The 20,768-nt window shown below is 39.5% G+C and overlaps 1 protein-coding gene across 2 annotated transcripts; it reads right to left on the bottom strand.

Moving 5' to 3' along the window:
• Positions 1-14,889: 14,889 nt before the first annotated feature.
• en1b (engrailed homeobox 1b) lies at positions 14,890-18,811 on the bottom strand. Of its 2 annotated transcripts, none has more exons than XM_043242135.1 (2): positions 18,001-18,811; positions 14,890-15,715 (listed from the first exon to the last, which is right to left on the bottom strand). In XM_043242135.1, the coding sequence occupies exons 1-2, from the start codon at positions 18,512-18,514 to the stop codon at positions 15,384-15,386; spliced, it is 846 nt and encodes a 281-aa protein (XP_043098070.1). In that variant the 5' UTR covers positions 18,515-18,811; the 3' UTR covers positions 14,890-15,383. The 2 variants fall into 2 exon arrangements, with proteins under 2 accessions (XP_043098070.1, XP_043098080.1); XM_043242145.1 differs by having other exon boundaries at positions 14,890-15,703; positions 18,001-18,808.
• Positions 18,812-20,768: the final 1,957 nt, after the last annotated feature.

The following is a 20,768-nucleotide window of genomic DNA, read 5'->3' as shown; positions in this document are numbered from 1 at the left end:
CTTGCTCGCCAATGAATCCTTTGCAGTGAATGGGTGCCGTCAGAATGAGAGCCCTAATGTCTGATAAAACGATTAAAATAATCTACAACATGACAGTCCATGAAATTTAATCTTTAAAGGCATTTTTAACTTCAAACCATTGCTTTGGGCTCAAAAATATAACATGAGTTGTCCATCTGTAAAATTGCTTTCTCCAATGAAAATGTAATATATCAGAATCAGGAGAGAAATATGCACAGATATAAGCACTGTTTACAAGTAAAAATTCTAACCTAATATGTCAGTGGAATTTGATGTGTGAGGACAACATTTTTCATAATTGGCCAGAAAATGCCCAAATGTCTAAATGATGGAGTTATTTCTTACAAACACACAGCTTTTTAATTCACATGAGGTTATTTGATGGACTGGAGATTACTTGTGTATCATTGCAATGTTTTTATCGACCGTTTGGACTCTCATTCTGACGGCACCCATTCACTACAGAGAAACCATTGGCGATGTAATGCTACATTTCTCCGAATCTTTTCCAGCGAAGAAACTCCTCTATATCCTGAATGGCCTGAGAGTGGGTAAATGTTTAGCGCATTTAATTTTTTGTTTTGGTGAACTATTCCTATAAGAGCCCTCTTCAGTGCTTTCACAGTACGGAGACAATGTGTTTTTTTTTAAACACTGTCTGTCAAATTCAGTTTGTCATCGTATGTCCTCCTGCTTAACCTCTGACCCACTGACCCAAAAACGGGTCTCACATTGGTCTCCAGTGAGGTTTTCAGGGAAGTTGAAGTAGATGCTGTCAATGGAAAGGGACTCTGGGGAGCAGGGATGTCTAGTCACCCCTGTGGGAACTAATACCACACTAACACCATGGATTATGAGAGGATTAAATGCTTGGATGTAATTGATTGCTTTTGCTCACTGCACGTTGTAACTCAAGGTGTCAGACTATGATAGGACTATGGAATCCTGTCTTTTAGGAGTAGGGCACAAGTGTAGATTATCATCTGGATCATTCCTTTTTTTTTCTTTCTTTCTTTCCTTCTTTCTTCATTTATTAAATATGTATTTTCTTTTGGTTTAAGTCATGAAAAATGTTTATTTGAAAATTTTAGAATATAATGCATTTTTTATTTAAAAGTGTTAATTCTTTCTTTTCTGTCATGAAAATATTTTATAAATATTTAATGAAATAATACATTTATTATCTAGATAATTATTCTTTATTATTATATTATGTATTTATTATTCTAGAGTACTAGTGTATATTATTTATTGTTTATTGTTTGTTTAAATCATTAAACAAAATAAAATATTTATTAATAAAATATTAGAATAGAATAAAATATCTCTAGAGGATTTTATATATATATATATATATATATATATATATATATATATATATATATATATATATATATATATATATATATATTACTTATCATTATTATATTTATTTATTCATTCATTCATTAAAAAAAAAAACATAAATCATATGTTTATCTTTGATGTTTTGGTAGTTTATTTAAATCATATCATAAATCATCATATTTAAATACATTTTATACAAATTAATTAAATTAAATGTATTTATTATCTTCTAGGTTAGTGGTTTATCTTTTTATGTATTCATTAATTTATTCATTCAAATTGTATGTTTTATTATTTGAAAATTGTTATTGCAAATATCATGTTTTTTCACTGTGCATTCCAGTTCATCTCAAACTCAGTCAAACTGCAGTGGGTTATTCTGGTTAGGTTAAAAAATCTAATAAAAAATACAGCCAACTAACAGACTGCAGCACAAAAAAAACATTTTGAAAGATTTTAAAATATGATTGAAGACAAACTCATCATATTGTACGTACTTTTTAGCACACATTTAGATTTATTTTTAAAGCACGTTATAGAGCCAATATTTAAATTTAGGAGGAACTGAAGAGTTTCAATACTTAAACCTAAATGTTGTTCAAGCATGAATGAATATCAGTACCAGTCAGCAGTTTAAAGAGCAGATGATAGGAACAGCTTTCTGATCAGATGCTTGCAAGAGACACACCATCACAACATCAATAAAGAGCGGCCATCTAAGACTGGATACTGGGCGGATCAGGCAGCAGACACTAAAGCAGAGCCGTTTATCTAGGCCTGCAGAGGGCAGAGAGTGTTGGAAAAGAGGCCTGGAGAGATTTCACGCTCCTGGCTGTCCAGATGATTTGTGCCGACCCAGAGCTGAAAGCACAGCTACTTGCTGAGAAACGCTCCCAATGGGTTAAACTGATGCAGATGTATCTTAATGCCACACAGACACACACTCATTGTGCGGCAAACTGATATTCGCACACTCTCAGACTTCGGACATGTCCCAGACATCACATGTGAAGCTCCACAAAACAGACCCGTCGTTCTACTTCAGTCAGATTCAACAAACTTCCTCTCGAAGTGACGAAATGTTTTATTTATTACTTTTTAATTAGACTTTTTTCATCTAACCACTTCACTGATTGTTTTAGAAAAAAAAAATCAATACTGATTTGGCGTCCTTTACAAATCCTTTGCGATCCAATCAAGTGATCTATTTACTTAGTCAGGCTTAAACGTGAAAACAGCGCTCAATTGCTTTGCATCAGATGAATGTGTGTACACATCAAATAAATAATTACGCTCTTTGTTTTTGGGCGCTCAATAATCTCATCAGGATCAAAGAAAATATTTATTTTACATTGTCATCAATAGAAGACCTAGTGCTATATGAACAGCCATTTTTCAATTTAATAATATGTCATTGATAATTAGTCTGTAACTTAAAGGGGTAGTTCACCCAAAAATTAACATATGTTATTATTTACCAATCCTCATCTTATTCCAGACCTTTTTTTTTTTTTTTTTTTATAAAAAAGTACCTGTAGGCTGTGCAGTATTGTTTAGATTTTTTTCCCGCGGCAGAATCAAAAGAAGCTATTATTTAATAGTTCTTAAAGGGACAGTTCACCCCGAAATGCAAATTAACTCTCCTTGAGACCACCAAAGACGTAGATGAGTTTGGAGAAATTTAGCATTGGATCCTCTGTGGTGAATGGGTGCCGTCAGAATGTCCAAACAGTTGATAAAAACATCTAAATAACCCACAAGACAACCCATCAATTAAATTATTGTTGAACAAGACGTTTTCATTTGATTTGAATTATTTCTATAAAAGAACCATGTTTTTCTCAACGTGAACAGCATGCCAATATCTAAAGGACATTTGGAAAAGGATAATATTCTTCGTAGAACCATAGATGCCAATAAGGAACCATTTTTTTTATATAGCGCAATTTGTATGGATGAAAAAATTCCTTAAAATGTCTTCTTACGTTTCACAGATGAGAGAAAGTCGTTTAGACTGACGCGAGGTTGAGTTAATGTTGACAGATTTTGAGTAAACCGTCTCTTTAACGGCTGATGGGCATTGAATTTGAAGCAATATATCGTTACACACTTGTAAAAGACCCTTTGCAAGTACAATAATCTTTCCTGGAAGTTTTCAAAACAATATGGGGAAAGCATGAAAGCAGTTTTGACAAGAACTACGAGAGCTCTCTGATGATGCCGTTTTTCTTCAGTGCTGTCATCGACTTCTGACAATACCGTAAGTGCTGACATTACCCCTAAATTTGTTTTCACTGTTTGGGGATATTATGTAGTTTGAAGCACACGAGTGAGCGGCTACTCGTCGGTTCACGTTGACTGGGTAGAGTTAGTTTTTGTGAAATTACGTGGTGTGCATCCACATCTGGCAGGGAGTTTCTGTACACCCCCCGAGTCTGTATAAGTGTCTCTGAACATCTGTGTTTCCAGACCCCACATTGTTTTTTGCTTCACGTCGCTTTTTTTCTAGCGTCTCCCGTGTTGCCTCTCTTATTCCTCTGGGTTTACCTTTGCAAATATTCTCGAGCAGGTTTGCAGCTTTCCAGCATCTCTCAGGACGATGCCTGAAGTATGGCAGATCCTGTTTAATCTATTTACTTGTGCGTTTGTTTGTTTTTTGTATTGTAATATGTGCTGAAGCGTTCAGGCATTTCGCGTGTTAGCACAGTACGCTAGTGTAAATGACAAAAATAAGTGTTACATGAAAAATACGCTAGACAGGCATTTCGTCATTATTTCCCTGCCTCTGATCTGATGCTGTGTGCACCAGCCGACTTTGTCAATATGTGTGTATATGTGCATATATATACAGTCAAAACAATATCCAGCGATCCTGCAACTGTCTTGTTAGCGTGCTGTAAGTGTTCACTAATTAAGATTCTTCAGTACGAGATGGTCTGTGTTTACTTGAACTCTGCACCATTGTGATCGACTGCTGGAGTTAATGACTTGAGGGTAATGGCTAATGAGTGGAGGATCGACCTGTTGCCTAATGTTTACACTAATGGAAAACCAGTTGGTCAGCCAACCCCATTAAAGCATTTAGGGCTTATAAATAAGAGCAGCCTAATATGATCAGCCTGAGGAATATAGGGAATACACTGTTGAACGGTCTTATGAACGAAGGAGTGTGTGTTAAAAAACATAAAGAGTGTATTTGCAAAAACAGATAACTGTGTTTCTTAAAATCATGTTATCATGCTGTCATTGTGTTAGTTGGCTGTTTTTATATGTGGAATAATCCAACTGCAGTTTGATTGAGATTCATTGGAATGCACGAAGAATAAACATGATTTCTGAGAATAAGATAGCTGTATTTGCAAGTGAACTACACCGGTGTTTGGGCTTATCAGGCAGTTTATATATACATATATAAAAATAGCTGTTTTCGGTATCAATACTTCCTTTACATCGTTTATGAATCATTGCAATATGCTGATTTGGTGGTAAAGAAATATGTATTGTTATGTTGAAAACAGCTTAATATTCCTGGATTCTGTAATGAATAGAAAATAGAAAAAAAGAGCAGTATTTTATTTAGACAGGAATTTCTTTATTGCCATTTTTGAAATGTCCTTTTGGATGGAGTGGTGGAATGGTGTACATTTTATAAGCTGTGCTTGAAATGTTAACCAGCTTGGTCTCAAATTCTCACCAAGTTTAGGTTAACATTGGTGTCCTCAAGTGTATTTTATAATAATTAAGTATACATCTCTGAACGTCTGAGAACCAGATTGTGCTGAAAAATGTAGAAATATAGTGGGGTTTTTTTTATGAAATGCTTAATATTTTTCTTCAAAGTAAACACCAATCTAATCTTTTATCATCTACTAAATGTCCTACATACAGTATACATCAACATGGAGTATTAAGTTAATTTTATATGTAAAAGTAGAGGAAGAGAGAGGGGGGAAAGGGTTCAGGGTATGAATTTGGGCCAAATTTGACGTTGCATCCCAGAGAACGTTCTCTGTGTCATGGCCCTAACCCCAGTGACCTTTAAAACAGATGTAGAATAGAGATCTGATGTGAAAGCTACAAGTAGATCTCATTGCAACGGACAGATAGATACCGCTCTTTGAGTGACAGCAGCCGAATGTTTGGTTTGATATAGTGATGGCTGACAAGTGCTCTTGTGTTCACGAGGCTTCTGGTAAAAGATAAGACAGCGAGGGGGATGTATGCGTGTGCGCGCGCACGAACAAGACTGATGGAAACACAAATAGATGAGCATGCAAGCATATGTGGGTTTTTGTGTGCGCCTGAACATGAATGTGAAGAGAAAGAGAGAGAGATGCCTGTTAACATGCTGCACTGCAGACACACACTGCTCTTTAAACACAGATTGATGGAGCAATGTCACGCTGCTTGGAGGTCCATTCTGTCGAGGGCAAGAGGGGGAACTGACATCCGGGCCTCTTCCACAAATATTTCCATGCTCATGTCCTCCAGCGCTGTGTGGAACATCAAATAAAATGTGTTTATTTCTTTTTTTTTTCGGTCAAAAATGATACCTAATAGGGATTTTTGTTCTGATCAAACAGTGTTTACATGCATAAAAGTGACTTTGAAAGGAATGTGCGAAGTGTGTGACACAGTTCGTCCGTTGATTCAAGGCAGATTTGGGCAGCAGCTGTGTGTGTCAGGATCTCTTTTTTTTCCACAGACATCTGCGACTGCTCGATGGAAACGTGTTTTTAACCGGTCGTCTCGGCTTCTTAAACACGCCGCGGGAGATTTCGCTTGCTTCTTCACCACAAATGCGTCACCAAACTTCTGACACAAATCAACGAACGCAAAAGTGGAAAAGACAATACAAGAGCGTTAATGATTCTGATTGCTTTATGACCGAAAACTGGTTGTAAGTGTTAAACGCCGGCCTTTTTTGAAAGGGCGAAATCGTAAAGAAGCACAATTTTTCCACTTGCATCAGGACTACAGGTGTCTCAGACGCCGGCACCTGTTGTCATGGGACAGATCAGCCTGCAATTCTGATAAAGCCCTGATGCATTCCAGCGTATTACAGTCTTTACGCTAGTCCAGCCATCCCACCCTGATCCCAACACAAACTTCCTGAACATCCATAAAATGATTTACTCACATGGAACAGTTGTTGCTATAATGTGCGTACGTGTGTGTGTCTGTTCTGGCCAGACACACACACACACACACACACACACATACACACAAGACAAAGAGAGAGGAATGGGATAGCGCCCTTCGGACCACACATCTCGCAAGCTGTGTGTAAAAGGACTTCTTCACGCTCAATGCTGTGCGGCTGCCACAGAAATCACTCAGTGTCTTGAGCTGGTTCTGTCATCTGAAAGAAAGGAGGAGCGAGTGAGTCAGTGAGTGAGCGAGTAAATGAGTCAAGTGTGGTGTGTTGGTTAAGGCTAAGGGCTCGTAACTGGAAATTCATAACTCAATCGATATTTGCCGTTTAGCAAGATCCCAGGCTACTCCAGAAGAACAAACGGAATGGACACGGATGGGGTGGATAATAATGTTGGACTGCTACTTATGTAGATGTTTTTTGAAAGAAAACATCTCTTATGGTAACCAAGGCTGTGTTTATTTATTCAAAAATACAGTAGAAACAGCATAGAGAAATATTACTCAAGCTATGTTATTTATAATAATCTTATTCTATGAAGATTCAGTCTTCTGTGTCACAGAAATCATTCTAATATGATTTTGTGCTCAAGAAAAAAATACTTCTTATAATCAACGTTGAAAACTTTTTTTTTTTTCCCCCCAGGATTCTTTGATGAACAGCATTTATTTGATGATTGAAATATATTGCAACACGATAAATGTTTTCAACCTATTTGTAAAGCGTTTTATCTTTACTTATAACATATTTATTACACATCACTAAATTTAAATACTTGAAAAACCAGAGAGCAAAACATAGTTGTTGCATTTCTGCGTTTTGATATTTTTCTCTCTTTCAATTAATTCTGTGGATGGTAAACAACTGTTAGCTTCTACTCGTATCCGTGGCTTATTCCAGAGCAAATGAATGGAATTGATACTGAAATCTCTTCTTTCAGAACAATCATATGCCTACGTGTTTTCATGTTCTTGCCAAGAAATTAAGCCTCTCTCTCTTAATAAAGTGAAATTGCCTAAAAGGCAGTTACGAACAGAAATTGCATTCTGGCGTGTTTGTCAAACGCTTATTTTATTATCATCCGATATTTCATTTAACATTAATCTTCTGGTCACTTCAAATGAAATCATCTTTGGCCTGGGGATGGTTTCCACTTCTCTTGTCGGCTTTGCACTTCAGCTGTAGAGTCGATGCCGCCCCTTGACCCGTACTGACTCTCGAGTTTATATTCCTGTGGGTGAAAGCCGACGCCGCAGACCACCCCTCCTGTAGGGTACTCCATCAGGCCCTGGTACATATTAATGTTATTTTCGGGTCATTTAACTTCCCTGTTCGGGAGGGCCGGGGCTGACACAAAACCGTAAATCACGGAGCTATGAAGCGAGCTGGTGCCATAACAGATTATCATATGGATTTTAGGTGAGGTTAAAGTAGTCCGTGAACAGGACCTTATTGGGTAATGATACAGGCACATGCAGATGCGTTGACAGGCATGTTTCACCGCTGACACCTGTACAACATATATTAACAGACCTATCACAATCGTGCGGTAATGAACACAAAAAGACATTTTAAAGATACAAACCATTAGAATATGGATAGATGACACTTGTTGTGTTGTCATAAAACCTCATAATCCGAATGGGAATTAAAGTCCCGTCAAAGATGTATACTTAATTATATTTTCTCATTTAAAAACGTAGATGTGCTGTATCCGTGAGATTCATGGAAGCAGCTTTAAAAACTATCAGTGTTAAATGTGCAGTTTAATTACAATTTCCGAAAGCCATGTTGGTGAACCGATTATATTGTAATAGGCTGTGCCGAAAAAGTTTCGCTTTCCCTCATTTTAAGCTTGTCCCCAACCCTCTCTCTACATTTCGTGAAAAAAAAAGTCCAAAAAATCCAAAAAGAGCATTGCAATCATCCACAAGCCCATAATTAGATCTTATTACATGTGATGTGTTTAAACGTGGATGTATCACAGTTTAAATACCTTTTAAACAGAAGAAATAATAAGTCTGGTTCAGTGTTGATCTTTAAAACTATCCTAGTGGTTCTCCTATTCCCTTTTTTTGCCGACACTCTGTGCTAGCTCTTGTTTCTTAGATCACGTCCTCTCAAAGGTGGGACAATCGTTCATATTCTCTCGCGGGAAATGACATCACGGCCCGTTAAGAGCGGCCGTGACAGCCGTGTGCTAATTGAATATGACGAACTGTTCTCCGGTTCACCTCTCGCCACCTCGGGACCGCGCAGCCGGCGATGAGAGACCGAGAAGGAGATTTCGCGATTTAGCCGCCTTTTGAAGTGCGAGGCCGACGGGTGGAAACATAGCCGCTAATGCTAGCGCGCATCGCGGAAGGCCCTGTCTGTCTGCCTGTCTGCGCCTGCCGGAGACGGTAAAGTAATACCACATGTGAGAGGAACGCCGAGCGAAGAGCCTCTTGACCACCCATCGCATATGATGATACCAGGTGTCTCGCGCTTTGTTCTCTTTGTGCGTGTACCTTCATTATATATAAAAAAAGCGCCCTGACAGGGATGGGCTCTGAAAAATCTGCACAGCAGATGCCACTGTGAACGGGGTGAACACCCGCCGCTGTCCCACGATAGGACCCCTTCTGTTTGTAATTAGAATTCTTGTCAACTCTTCTTCCTTTCATATATGGGTCAGTGACGCGACATTCATTTTTGTCCGAATCTATTAGCCTAGGTTTAAAAATAAACGCAGTTCACGAGGAAAAAAATGAAACGCATTTCCTAATTAAAACGAATATCGGTAATAGATTTTTTTTTTTGTGTTGGAAACGTCTAGGCTAACTGTTCGTAGACTGATTACAATAACGTGGGGAAATGGCATAATATTTTGCTATTATTTCGTGGTTATAATACCGTGGAATTGAAACCGCGAAATAATATCTAGGAAATTATTACGTTATAATGATAGTAAATACTGGCCTATGTAAAATATTATTAGATATTATTCATTATATGCGTTACTGTTATTGTTCATTAAAGTTAGGCAGTGTAGGCTACAAGAGAGATTTAGACTTTGTACAAATTGGACGGTTTTTGAAATTATAGGCAATTCAAGAATCTGCTTTACTGCTCATGCAAATCTAGAATAATAGACTATGCGATGTATGAAAATTGCTGTGGCTTATTAGCCTATTTGGTCACTGGTCTTTAAACTATGCGAATATTTTTTTAACGCTTTAACGCATTATTAATTGAAATATTCTTTTTTAAAAACCATATAGGAAGCCATGACTGTGTCAAGGTCATTCTGTTAAAAAACAAAACAAAACAAAACAGATTTTCACTTTTTTATGAAGATGAAATTTTCTTAATTGTAATCGAACCGCATTCCATGGAGGTGCATCAAAATGACAAATTTGTTTAGTCAAGAGTGTTTTGGCTGCATCATACCACTGCGGGGCCTTTCGGAAATGACTTGAGACGGGTTTTTTTTAAATAGGTTGTCGTGGATCACTGAAAGCCCAGAGCGGTTTATAAGCAAAACCTAAATCCTGAGATGTTGCTTATCTCATAAAACCAGCTTATTCTCGTTTTGAGCACAAGAACTTCTCCGCTGGACTATGTGAAAACTGTAGGCCTGTAGATATTTTATCAACATCATGCATCCAGCCGAACTAGCTGCATGCAAATATTGCATAATTTCTCATAGTGTCCTACTTGTATATAATATTCTTACATTAATGGATTATCTAAGCGAATGCGTTTGCTACAAATATATATTTTTTTGTCTTTCACCCTCCTATGTGTGAAACAAAAATTGCATTAATAACTTAGCTATCTAAATACAATTCTGTTATTGTTTAAAGTGAGCCAGAAACATGCAGGGCTGTGCAGAACTTTTTTTTAAAATTGATATATGCATATGTCACCATGCTCTTCTTTTGCAAATCCTGGTGCAGCAGTGTGTTTGTGTGTGGATCCGTGCAGCTGACTGGTTGGGGGTGGGTGGAGGGGAATGAAGGTACTTGGTTGTATCCACCATGTAATGTTCATTTATCTGCTCCCACATTTGTGGCCGCTCTCCCAGTGGTCCTAATGCCTATACACTGGCGCATTGGGAGGTTAACATTCAATGCCGTCCTTTGTTGAATCGCCCCACCAGTGTTGCCTCTGTATACATTTGTCACACATTTCAACAGCAAAAACTGAAGTGATGTGGACCTTGAAGGAAGAGGAGGGGGCCAGTGTAGAAAAGGACAGTACGTATATGTGAAAGGGTAAGCATATTCTGCAAATGACAGGTTTCACCTTATGCACCGTTTATGCCGAACCGGAAATAGCTGTGTGATATAACAATAGCAGCATAATAATAATAATAAATGATACTTATTTTTTTTTCGTGCAATATATGTTTAGGTTTGCTAGAGCGTGTGGGAATTAGCTTAATCCCTAATAGCGCTTTATTTTAGAAGTATGTGGCAGAAAGGCAACCTCTTTCCAACGCAACCTCTTTCCTTTTACAGAAAACCAAACCGATTGCCACACATACTGCTCAGTAATTCCACGGCGGATTACATCCGAGGTAAGCGGTGCTGGTTTGTGATCTGAGCGACGATGCGTGCGCGTGCGTGCGTGTGTGCGTGCGCGCGTGCGCACAACAGAAACACATGTCAGCTGTGTGTGTACAAGCACACCGCCGTTTGTAGGATGAGCGTCGAGAGCCGGCAGTGAAACGGGAATAGCCCCTGAACCGTCGGGCCCCCCCACCCACGGCGTGTTCTAATAGGATTACCAATCATTTAGCTCCTATATTTGCATCCTTTGGTCCTATTCAGGGTCACTGGCCTCTTCCGCTCTCCTTTGATCAATGATGCACGTTCGCCTCTGGTCAACGAGGGCACAAACCGAGACAACCAAAGAGAGGCTGTGAAATTTGTGAAGCTTTCGCTCAACCCCATTGCCACGGCCTTCGCCCTTTCTCCTGCTTTCTCTTGCCATTTCGCGGCATCCTCTCCCTTTTCAATTTCCATTCGAAATTGGCTGGCGCTCTCTTACCTTAAAGTTCTAAGTTTCTAGTATTGCAGCTTCCCTGCTAAATAATGTCCACAGTTTCGTCTTTTATTGCTGTAATTTGCATATATATTAAACGCGCGTTGTGTAGTAGCTGTAGGGCAGAGTGTACCGAGCACGCGCCGATCTCAGCCGCCTTTTGTTTTAGCGAAGCACCTGCTGAAAGAAGCAAGGCGGTTTTGAGCCGCTTGCTATTATTTTCGCAAGGTAATGTTAAGCAGCCTAATTACGGTCCTCACAGTAGATTCGTTATATAGCGTGGACTGAACATTTTTATTCGGCCCACTTCAGCATATGGATAGTAGCCTGGGTAAAAATAAAAAATAAAAACGAACAATAAAAATAGCATCTTTAAAAATATAAACACAAAAACTTGAAAATCCCTGGACGTTAGTAAACGACCTGACAATGAAAAATAGATCAGGTTGAACGCACTTTCTTTCATAGTCTAAATAGGCTACGGGCTATAGAATCTATCTAAACAACAGAATAATATTTTGATATTTGAATGATGCGTAAACTAGATTGTTCGCATTATGACATGAAAGCTTTTCGAAAACGATTGTGCATAAAATAAAATGTATTAAAAACACCAGATGCTAAGGACGTTAAATAAAAATAACTTACATGAGTAAAAACGGGAGAATCTATATTGTAGACTCAAAGCCGGGCCTTGCAGTATGTATATATCTATATATCTATCTATCTATATATATATATATATATATATATATATATATATATATATATATATATATATAGATAGATAGATAGATAGATAGATAGATATTTTTTTATTTTTATATATTTTTCTTTTGTTGGTCGGTAAATAATTTCCACATTGAATATCTGCCGTTATCATTTGATCGCAATGGCACTGTAAGTTAAAAAAAGACACGGGCTTTATTTTCTATTTTTGTACAATTTAAAATGCATAATTATATAAGCCCCATTCACATAACACTTTATTAAACGTGCAGAAAAACACGAGGGATTGGCTCGTACGAAAGCAAATTAATTTCAAGAAGGCTAATGAATGCTGCAATAATTGTAATGAAATAACCCCATCGTTCTAACCTGTTTAAATAAGTAATGTCAATTGGTTTATGGCATTTAATATTTCATGTACAGGTGTTTTAGAAACGGCGCTCTGTGCTATATGCGTGTTAATTAAATCCACTCGATATAATGCGCAGCAGTTCTATTAGCAGCCGAATAATTAAAAATAAAAGCCGCCTAAAGCTCCTGCGGTGGAAAAACCCTCGCATTCCACAGGGATCGGGAAAATATTTATTCATTTAACGAATTCTTTACTTTAAAGAACGCCAGGAATTATTCTATAGTCCTTTCTATATTACTAGAGTGAAAAAAGGCTGTTTTTCCAGTTAGTCGTTGTATATTGCCTGATTAGATTGTTAGCCTGCTTAGAAGTTTAGAAATATGGAAAACTCCAAAACATAAAATAGTGAAACACCGAATGAAAACTCAATTCATGGTGAAAAGTATGTTTGATCAAAAAAAAATGCTGTTTCCATATTAACATATGCATGGCATATTTATGACAACCAAGCAATCATTCCATATAGTTGTGTAATAATTGTCGAGCAATATTATGCAGGAAATCGGCGATTCAACGTGAAAAGATTTGTGGCAGTACTTCTGCGACATACTCTGATGACTAATCGTGAAAATATTCACCAGCACGTGAGCTTACTCTTTTTCACTGACCGCACTGGATAATCCAAAAACTACTGATTCTGACCAATAAGTGATGATACACCTCCGATATTAACATCTCGAAATCAAAAACATCACATTTTAGAAAGGCCGGGTCTCTCAGTGTCCTGCCTGTGAACTTTCTTTATTATTATTATTATTGTTGATGATGTTAAGTCTTTGTAATGTAGGCTACTTTACCATGGCATAAGCATTCGGAAGCAACTGTGATAATTAACCGTAACTTATTGCTGAAGTCTCAACCCAACAAAACCTCACACCGGCGTTTAACGCGCATTTTACATTTGTAACGTTCTGGACAGCAGTCCCGTCTTTTCGCCACTGTTTTAGTCACGACTGACTTGTGCAAAAACGCACAGATGAATTAAACGCAATGCATTGGCTGTATACACACAAAAAATGTTATTTGCACGGTTAAACCCCTCGGTTAAAATGGTTGCATAAAATTGCAAACATAGGCTATTGCTTTATGGTTTGAGGATCATCGCTTCGTGTAAAAACAAACCTGCGGTCACCATCCACCCCAATCGTTTTCTAATAATGCTCTCAGTTAAGATATCCTCTAATACTTTGAACGCAACGCATGCCGTTCTCTTCGTTCAGAGAGAATGCCGTGTTTGGAAATATCCACGGCTTTGTTTTGACTGCTTAGCTTGACCTTTTAACCCCGGAGGGAGAAGTTTCTCGAATCTGTTCTTTGATCCCCAGACAGACTCCCGAGAGCTTTCCTGCGCACGGAGTCAGACGTGTGACGGAAACACGAGAAAACTATTTTTATGGCTGGTAAACGACATTCAAACAGTTCGTTAAAACAACCCGTGGTCAAACACGTGCGACGCATCGGGGCCGGTGTTGATCAGCGAGACCTGCGGATGCCGACTTTAAGGCGTGGAATCGTTAGGCTTTGCATGGAAAAAAAAATACCTGAATGCGTCTTAAAATGTAGATGCTTAGGGAGGATTAATCAGTTATCGTCTACATTTAATAAAGTCTGGCGGATCTGCAGAGCACCATTAATTTGATGTGCACTATTCTGGTATTGTCGAGAGAAGAACTGTAGGTCAATATCTGACATCAGCAATGCAATCATAAAATTAGAAAAGCAAGAAAAAAAATCCACGATATTTTCTATTGGGAATAATAACGTTTTCATACAACACTGCAAGCCGTATATTATTAGCTAAATTAAAATGCCCTTATAAAAAATATATATTATATATATATATATATATATATATAGTAAAATTACATAACGTAGGCCTAAACCTTAAAACAGGCTGATCTCGAATTCTGTCAATATTATAATTTCTTCCATCATAACAACTGCGTTATATAACATCTCATTATTACAATGTACCACAACCCCACTGTTTCGGTTAGAAAATTACAGTAGCGTAGAAAAGCGTCGTTTTGGGATATATTTATTAAAACAAAAAATCTCTCAGGGGCTTGGGAGATCGACAGGCCATCGTGAGCGTTTAAATAGCCACAGATCGGGGGGATTGTTGTTGAGATTTTGTAGGCTAGAAAAAAAAATAAAGAAAATTAAAAAATAAAATAAAAATAAAAAACAATGGCACATTCTACCTTTTTTATTTCAGACAACATAATCTGAACATATTAAAATCTTTGGCTTGAAGCGTTGGTTCAGTCACGCATTTGAAGAACTGGGAGATAAGGGATTTAAGAGACAGGGCTATCACAAAAAACTCTAACAAGCCTGACACTTAGGCCTACTGGAACGGAGAGCAACCACATCGGGAAAGGAGGAGAAACGTTAGAAATATTCAGCAAGTAAGGAGCAATATAGACGTCCCCTTACCTGGAATTAAATATACACATCTTACAGTTTTGGCTATATATAAATTTTCATAGTGTTCGTATTTAGATGCATGTCCATATACTGTATGATAAAACAGAAATTTGCTTAAATATCGCATCTTCGTTTCGCAGAAGTCGAAGACGTTTCCTTTGATTCATAAAAAATATGAAAAATCACTTTCGCCGGCGACAGCGTCCATGGCCTTTTTTTTTGTTCTTGTTGTTGTTAGGAGAGAAAGCCGGGCCACTTTTATTCGCTATCTTCTTTTTCTTCTTGAACTGTTGTTGTGGAATGGTTGTAGAGTCCTTGAGCCATGAGCTGAAGAGCGAGGCCGTTCTTATAGCCGGAGGCCTTTTTGATTTTGGCCCTCTTATTCTGGAACCAGATTTTTATTTGCGACTCATTGAGGTTGAGTTCCTGGGCCAGCGACTGTCTCCGCTGCTCCGTGATGTACCGATTCGCCTGAAACTCGGCTTTAAGTCTCTGCAGCTGTTCAGCCGTGAAAGCGGTTCTCGGTCGCTTGTCTTCCTTCTCGCTTTTCTTCTTTTTCAATTTTCGTGTCCTTGGGCCTAGTGTAGAAACAACAATAAAACGAAGACATAAATATCACAAAGCAGCAGGAGCACCGCATACCCGCATCCGACGGAGAATGCCTCGGCAGGTGAGCGAAGCGATCGACGCGGCGGGAAAAACCGGGGGGCCTACCTGGCACTTCCGCGTCGGGGAAAGCCGTTTTAACCGCAGTTCGTTACCCGACAGCGCTGCCTCTTTCGTGTTGCATTAATCAGTAGGTGTTTAATGCACAGCGATCCGTGCAAAACGAACGACCTCGGCAGACGTGCGCGTGCGTAACGGGCGAGGAGGCCGAGGGACGGAATGCTGCTAAAATATTAGGCCTAAACGGCAAATAGCTGCGAGCTTGAAAACGCGTGAGACATGCGATCACGAGGAAATCATAGGCAGACCTGCAACGCAAGCTTGGGAGTAGGCCTCGGTCCTCGATTGCCATCCGGCGAAAACAGCGGGAAAGCCGAACGAAGCTTCGCGCGAGTCTGCTCGTTCTCACTAACGCCATTAATAATTTCGCACCGAAAGCGGGAAGCATTTAATCCGACATTATCTGCAACGATGGCCTCCGCGCGTTAGTTTTTTTGGGGGTTGGCATGTATCGCAAGCATAGACAAAATCCACAACAATGCCATATGGAGTTTTTAAGTTCGCTTTATCGTCAAATCACACAAAAAGGAAAACCGAGGGGTTAATCAGATTTCGTCGTTCCGTGGCCTCGCGCTTTATAAAACATGCAGGCGATATGCAATAGTTTTGATTTAGGTTTTAAAAATGCAAACCGGCGTGTCACATCACTGAAAGACAGCGCATAAACGATTCTGCAACGTATCGACCTCTGCACGTGAACAGTTCACTGCAAAAGTGCGTTTGCTGAAAACGAGCCCAGATTATTTTGTTGCATTTTTACACGTCGATTTTAATAATCTCACGCGCGGGCCTTCGTTTTGAACATCCGGTCTGTTGTTGTTCTGCGAATAACTGTATTATTTATTTACCTTTAACATGTCCGTAAATAATGCAGCTCATATATGCAAACCCATTCATGCAAAGTAGGTGCAATTTACAAAAAAAAATAATAATTAAAAAGACCTGCTAACAGCATATTATGCAAAGCGAGCTCATCGCCAAGCGTGTGGTGTCGCACGCACGTCAAGAAAACTATTTTCTGCATTACCAACCAACAACTGAACAGAACCCTAAGTGTTTCCTTCAGGAAACTGCACTCGGATGATCGAAATTCTGCTTGCCGTCCGTGAAAGTCCAGTGTCTGATAGCTCAATCAGTAAGTCAATCAGTGAGGTCAATCAAAGCATCTTTTCCAACAGCCCAGCTGACTTTGTGTGAGGTACGCACTGTAAAATACTAAAAACGTAGGCTACTTTATCCAAACGAACCAGCTTTATTTAAGACGAGCAAATTATTTTAAATCATTGAAATCAAAACGATTGTATTGCGTTTGCGGGTCTGAGCAGGTAGAAATAATCCCTGGAGGTAGGAGCTGCCCACGATGCGATTAAAATATTAAAAGGAGATTAATAACATCCAATAAACCGTTTCCGCTGACCCTTAACTGGTTTGTCTCAAAACATATCTATCGAATATCCTAAAATCATTTCACTACAAATAGCCTGAAGCTAGCAGCAGTGGATCATATAGTAAATCTAAAGAAGAATGGTTCAAAACAAGGTTGATTATATTAAGGCACTTCTTTTCTTTCCTTTATTAAGATATTTGCATTGACATCACGAGCGCAAATACTTTTAGATGAACACATGCAACCCATGGTCAAAGACTATTATGATTATAAATGAAACGCATAAAACGATTCAAAATAACACCAATAACAATACGTTTTAAACATTACCATTATGTAAATATAATATTATCTGTAACGCAGCCTGCACAGTTTTCTGTTGATGTTATAGCAGGCTGCATTAATTATTTAGTCTAGAGGTTTAGAGGAAAAAAAAATGTAATTTTGAAGCCAAAATGAACGTACTTTGCATTTCTATTTTTCTCCAGAAACGGGTTAAGAGAACAAAATACGTGTCTCCTTTGGATCGCGGCCTAAGTGACAATCTTTCGCTCGCGGCTCAAAAACAGCCCCAGGACCGATGGATATTAACGACCGCTTCAGACGCTGCGTAAAACGAGTGCGATTAAATACAAGCCGGCGTAAACGGGGTTTAAAAACAAACAAACAAACAAAAACAAAAAAAACAACCAACGACGCGTCCTCAAAAAAAAAAGTTTGACGCGCGCGGCGTACCGTGCAATTAAGAAACTAGCGCCTTACCAGATGAAGGTCTGTCCGAGTACCTGGTGCAGTACACCCACGCAGGCCATAGTAAAGGCTGTGATTCTTTCGCTTGCTGAGTTCCCCCGTTAGTGTTCACCACCATTATCGACGTCGTATTCTCCCCGTACCTTGCCGCGGTAGTTCCGTTTCCCTCGACGAGCTTCGCGGAGCTCTGCTTCGAGGACGGCGAGGAAGAAGAAGAAGACGAGGACGAAGAAGTGCTGTCGCTGCTGCAGTTCGAATCCTGGCAGAGGCTGCTGTTGTGCGACGGCCTTATCACCATGGGGTTAACGTTCTCCCTGCCCGAGGTCTGCGCCCGGTCCCTGCTCCCGAGGTCTTTCTTGCAGCCGAAATCTGGCCTTAGGATGTTGTCGATGAAAAAGTTCGTGGTTCTGTGGGCTTGCTGCGCAGCCTGGTGAGGTAAAATCGGAGGAGACGGTATGTTGGGGGAGAGCGAGACGCTCTCGGACTCGGTCGAATCACGGCTGTTTTGATCCTTTTGCTCCTCCATGACAGCTGGATCGCGGTCTGCGCACCAAAATCCCCACTTGTTGCAAAGAGCAGTATCCGGGTAACGGCAGACGAGGACGCGCGGTCTTTAGCGTTAAAATAAAGGTATACGAAATACCTTAAGAGAAGCGACTGTCATAGCATCGGAACGCTTTCCGCGATCAAGGCGTCTCAAGTGTCAAAACGCACCCGTTATTCGTGTCAGACAATGCATCGCGCGATGCTCCGCAGTCCCTGACTCGCTGCCCCGTGTGACAGCTCGCGCTTAACAAACTCTTTCTAAAACCACGGTGCCCCTCGCATACTTTTTTCCCTTAACCGGAAGCACGTGAGCGAGACACACGTGCAATGGACCAATGAGGCGCCAACATCCTTGGTGTCACAAGCGGAGAATGTCCAATAGAATTTTACGATCTTATGCAAATAAAGAACCGATGGATTTCCAAGACCAAATAAGCTGGCGAGCGTCAAATCCAGTCTAATGAGGACTGGATGTTTCTGGATCAGCATTGGCTTTTGACAGAAAAAAATGATCCGATAGCGCAGGCGGATAATTCATTATTTCGGTTGCTCGTATTATTCTGATTATATTTATTTATTTATTTAATTTGTGCCAAAACTAGACACTAATAACAATGCCAATAGCTCTTTTTCTGAGACCTTTAGGTAGGTAATAGGCGACGGAGCTATAGGACGAGCCTTCATCGTAACTATATTGAATTATTATTCTAGGGGACAAGGTTAGCAAACGATGAAATTAAAGCCGAGGGACTGAATCTACCACAATGAGACGATACGTAATAATAATAATAATAATAATAGCCTTATGTTTCAATTAATTTAGTACATGCATTATTAAATGTCTCGGGATATTGTATAATAGCATGTATGGTGTAACTATAATATACCTAATAATTGCAATAAAATACAGACTAGACCGCATTTTGATTATTCTCAGCAATCCAGATGTTTTAACCGCAGTGTGTGTGTGTGTGTATATATATATATATATATATATATATATATATATATATATATATATATATATAAAATATATGTAATGTGTGTGTGTGTCAAAAGTGGTAGGCTAATTGTAAAAGTATGTAATTGTCACCTTAAGTGCAAGCTATTATTTCTATCTGATCCAAGTCTTAATTAAACCCACTGTTGCTGGTCACGTAATTAAAGCCACATTCATATTTTGTTTTGAATAAAAGCAAGGGAATCACGTTCAGGTCGCATTTTCGCAGCGTACAAAACGTCGGACGGCTTCCAGCTTTGTCCTTAAAAACAGATCCACACAACACGGACGACCACGTCAGCGCAAAACAAGAAAATGTGGCGGCAAACGGCGGCTGCAAATCACAGCATCTCGACGCGGACGCGTTAATAAGCGCGCGGCTTTAAAACGCGAGCCGAAGAAACGAAGAAGGCGCGAAACATTCAGAATAACAATTAGCGCAAACGCGGAATTTTAGCAGCCTGCGCGCGGCATTTATTCATATAAAACGGGCCGGGTTGAAATCTTTATTCGAAGAGCTCGAGTGGGTACTTAATAAATTTCTAATTAGGACACTATCAATATGCTATTTGAGCCAAGTAGCCATTGTGAGGCACGCTCCTTTTCAGGCGGTAAATTAGCACTCCGGCTCTTATCTCGGCTGCATGCGACGTCTTGAGAGGGGCTGCAAAAGATAATTTATAGGTTTTAATTAGCGCCCATTCCGCCTGATCAGCTTGGCGTTCATCACTAGCGAGTGAATAAAAGCCGGTCAAAAGCACTGTCACTACCCGCTGGCAGGGCGCTTTATCAAGGTAAGCAGGGCCGTATTACACGAGGTGTAGAGGCGACGTAATTTCCCCAGTGCTGATAAAGCCCGTTGAATAATGCCGGAGTCATCCGAGACACCATTTACTGAAATGACTTTATTGACGACTTAACGTCGGTAATTCATTTTACCCTTCACGTATCGGACCTGGATTGGGTACAGTAATGGGATGATGAATGCGCCAGCGGGCCGCACCTCGCGTTATTGAATGCAACGCACACGCCCTTCTCTAAATGTCTCGAAAATCATGTAAAAATCGAAGTTGCAACTATTTTAATTTCATTATGGACAGCTTGAAATATCGTCCGGTCGCGGATAGCTCTGTTGCAACGATAGCTCGCGGGATATTTAATTACTCCGCGCAAAGCAGGCGCTCGCGGCGAGGACCTGACAACACAATGGGATGTTCGTGGACGAACAATCACG

The sequence above is a fragment of the Puntigrus tetrazona genome, chromosome 1 (assembly GCF_018831695.1).
Source record: "Puntigrus tetrazona isolate hp1 chromosome 1, ASM1883169v1, whole genome shotgun sequence".
Classification (NCBI taxonomy): Eukaryota; Metazoa; Chordata; class Actinopteri; order Cypriniformes; family Cyprinidae; genus Puntigrus; species Puntigrus tetrazona.
Note: the sequence above shows the minus strand (reverse complement) of the source record. Positions and strands in the feature narration are given on the sequence as shown.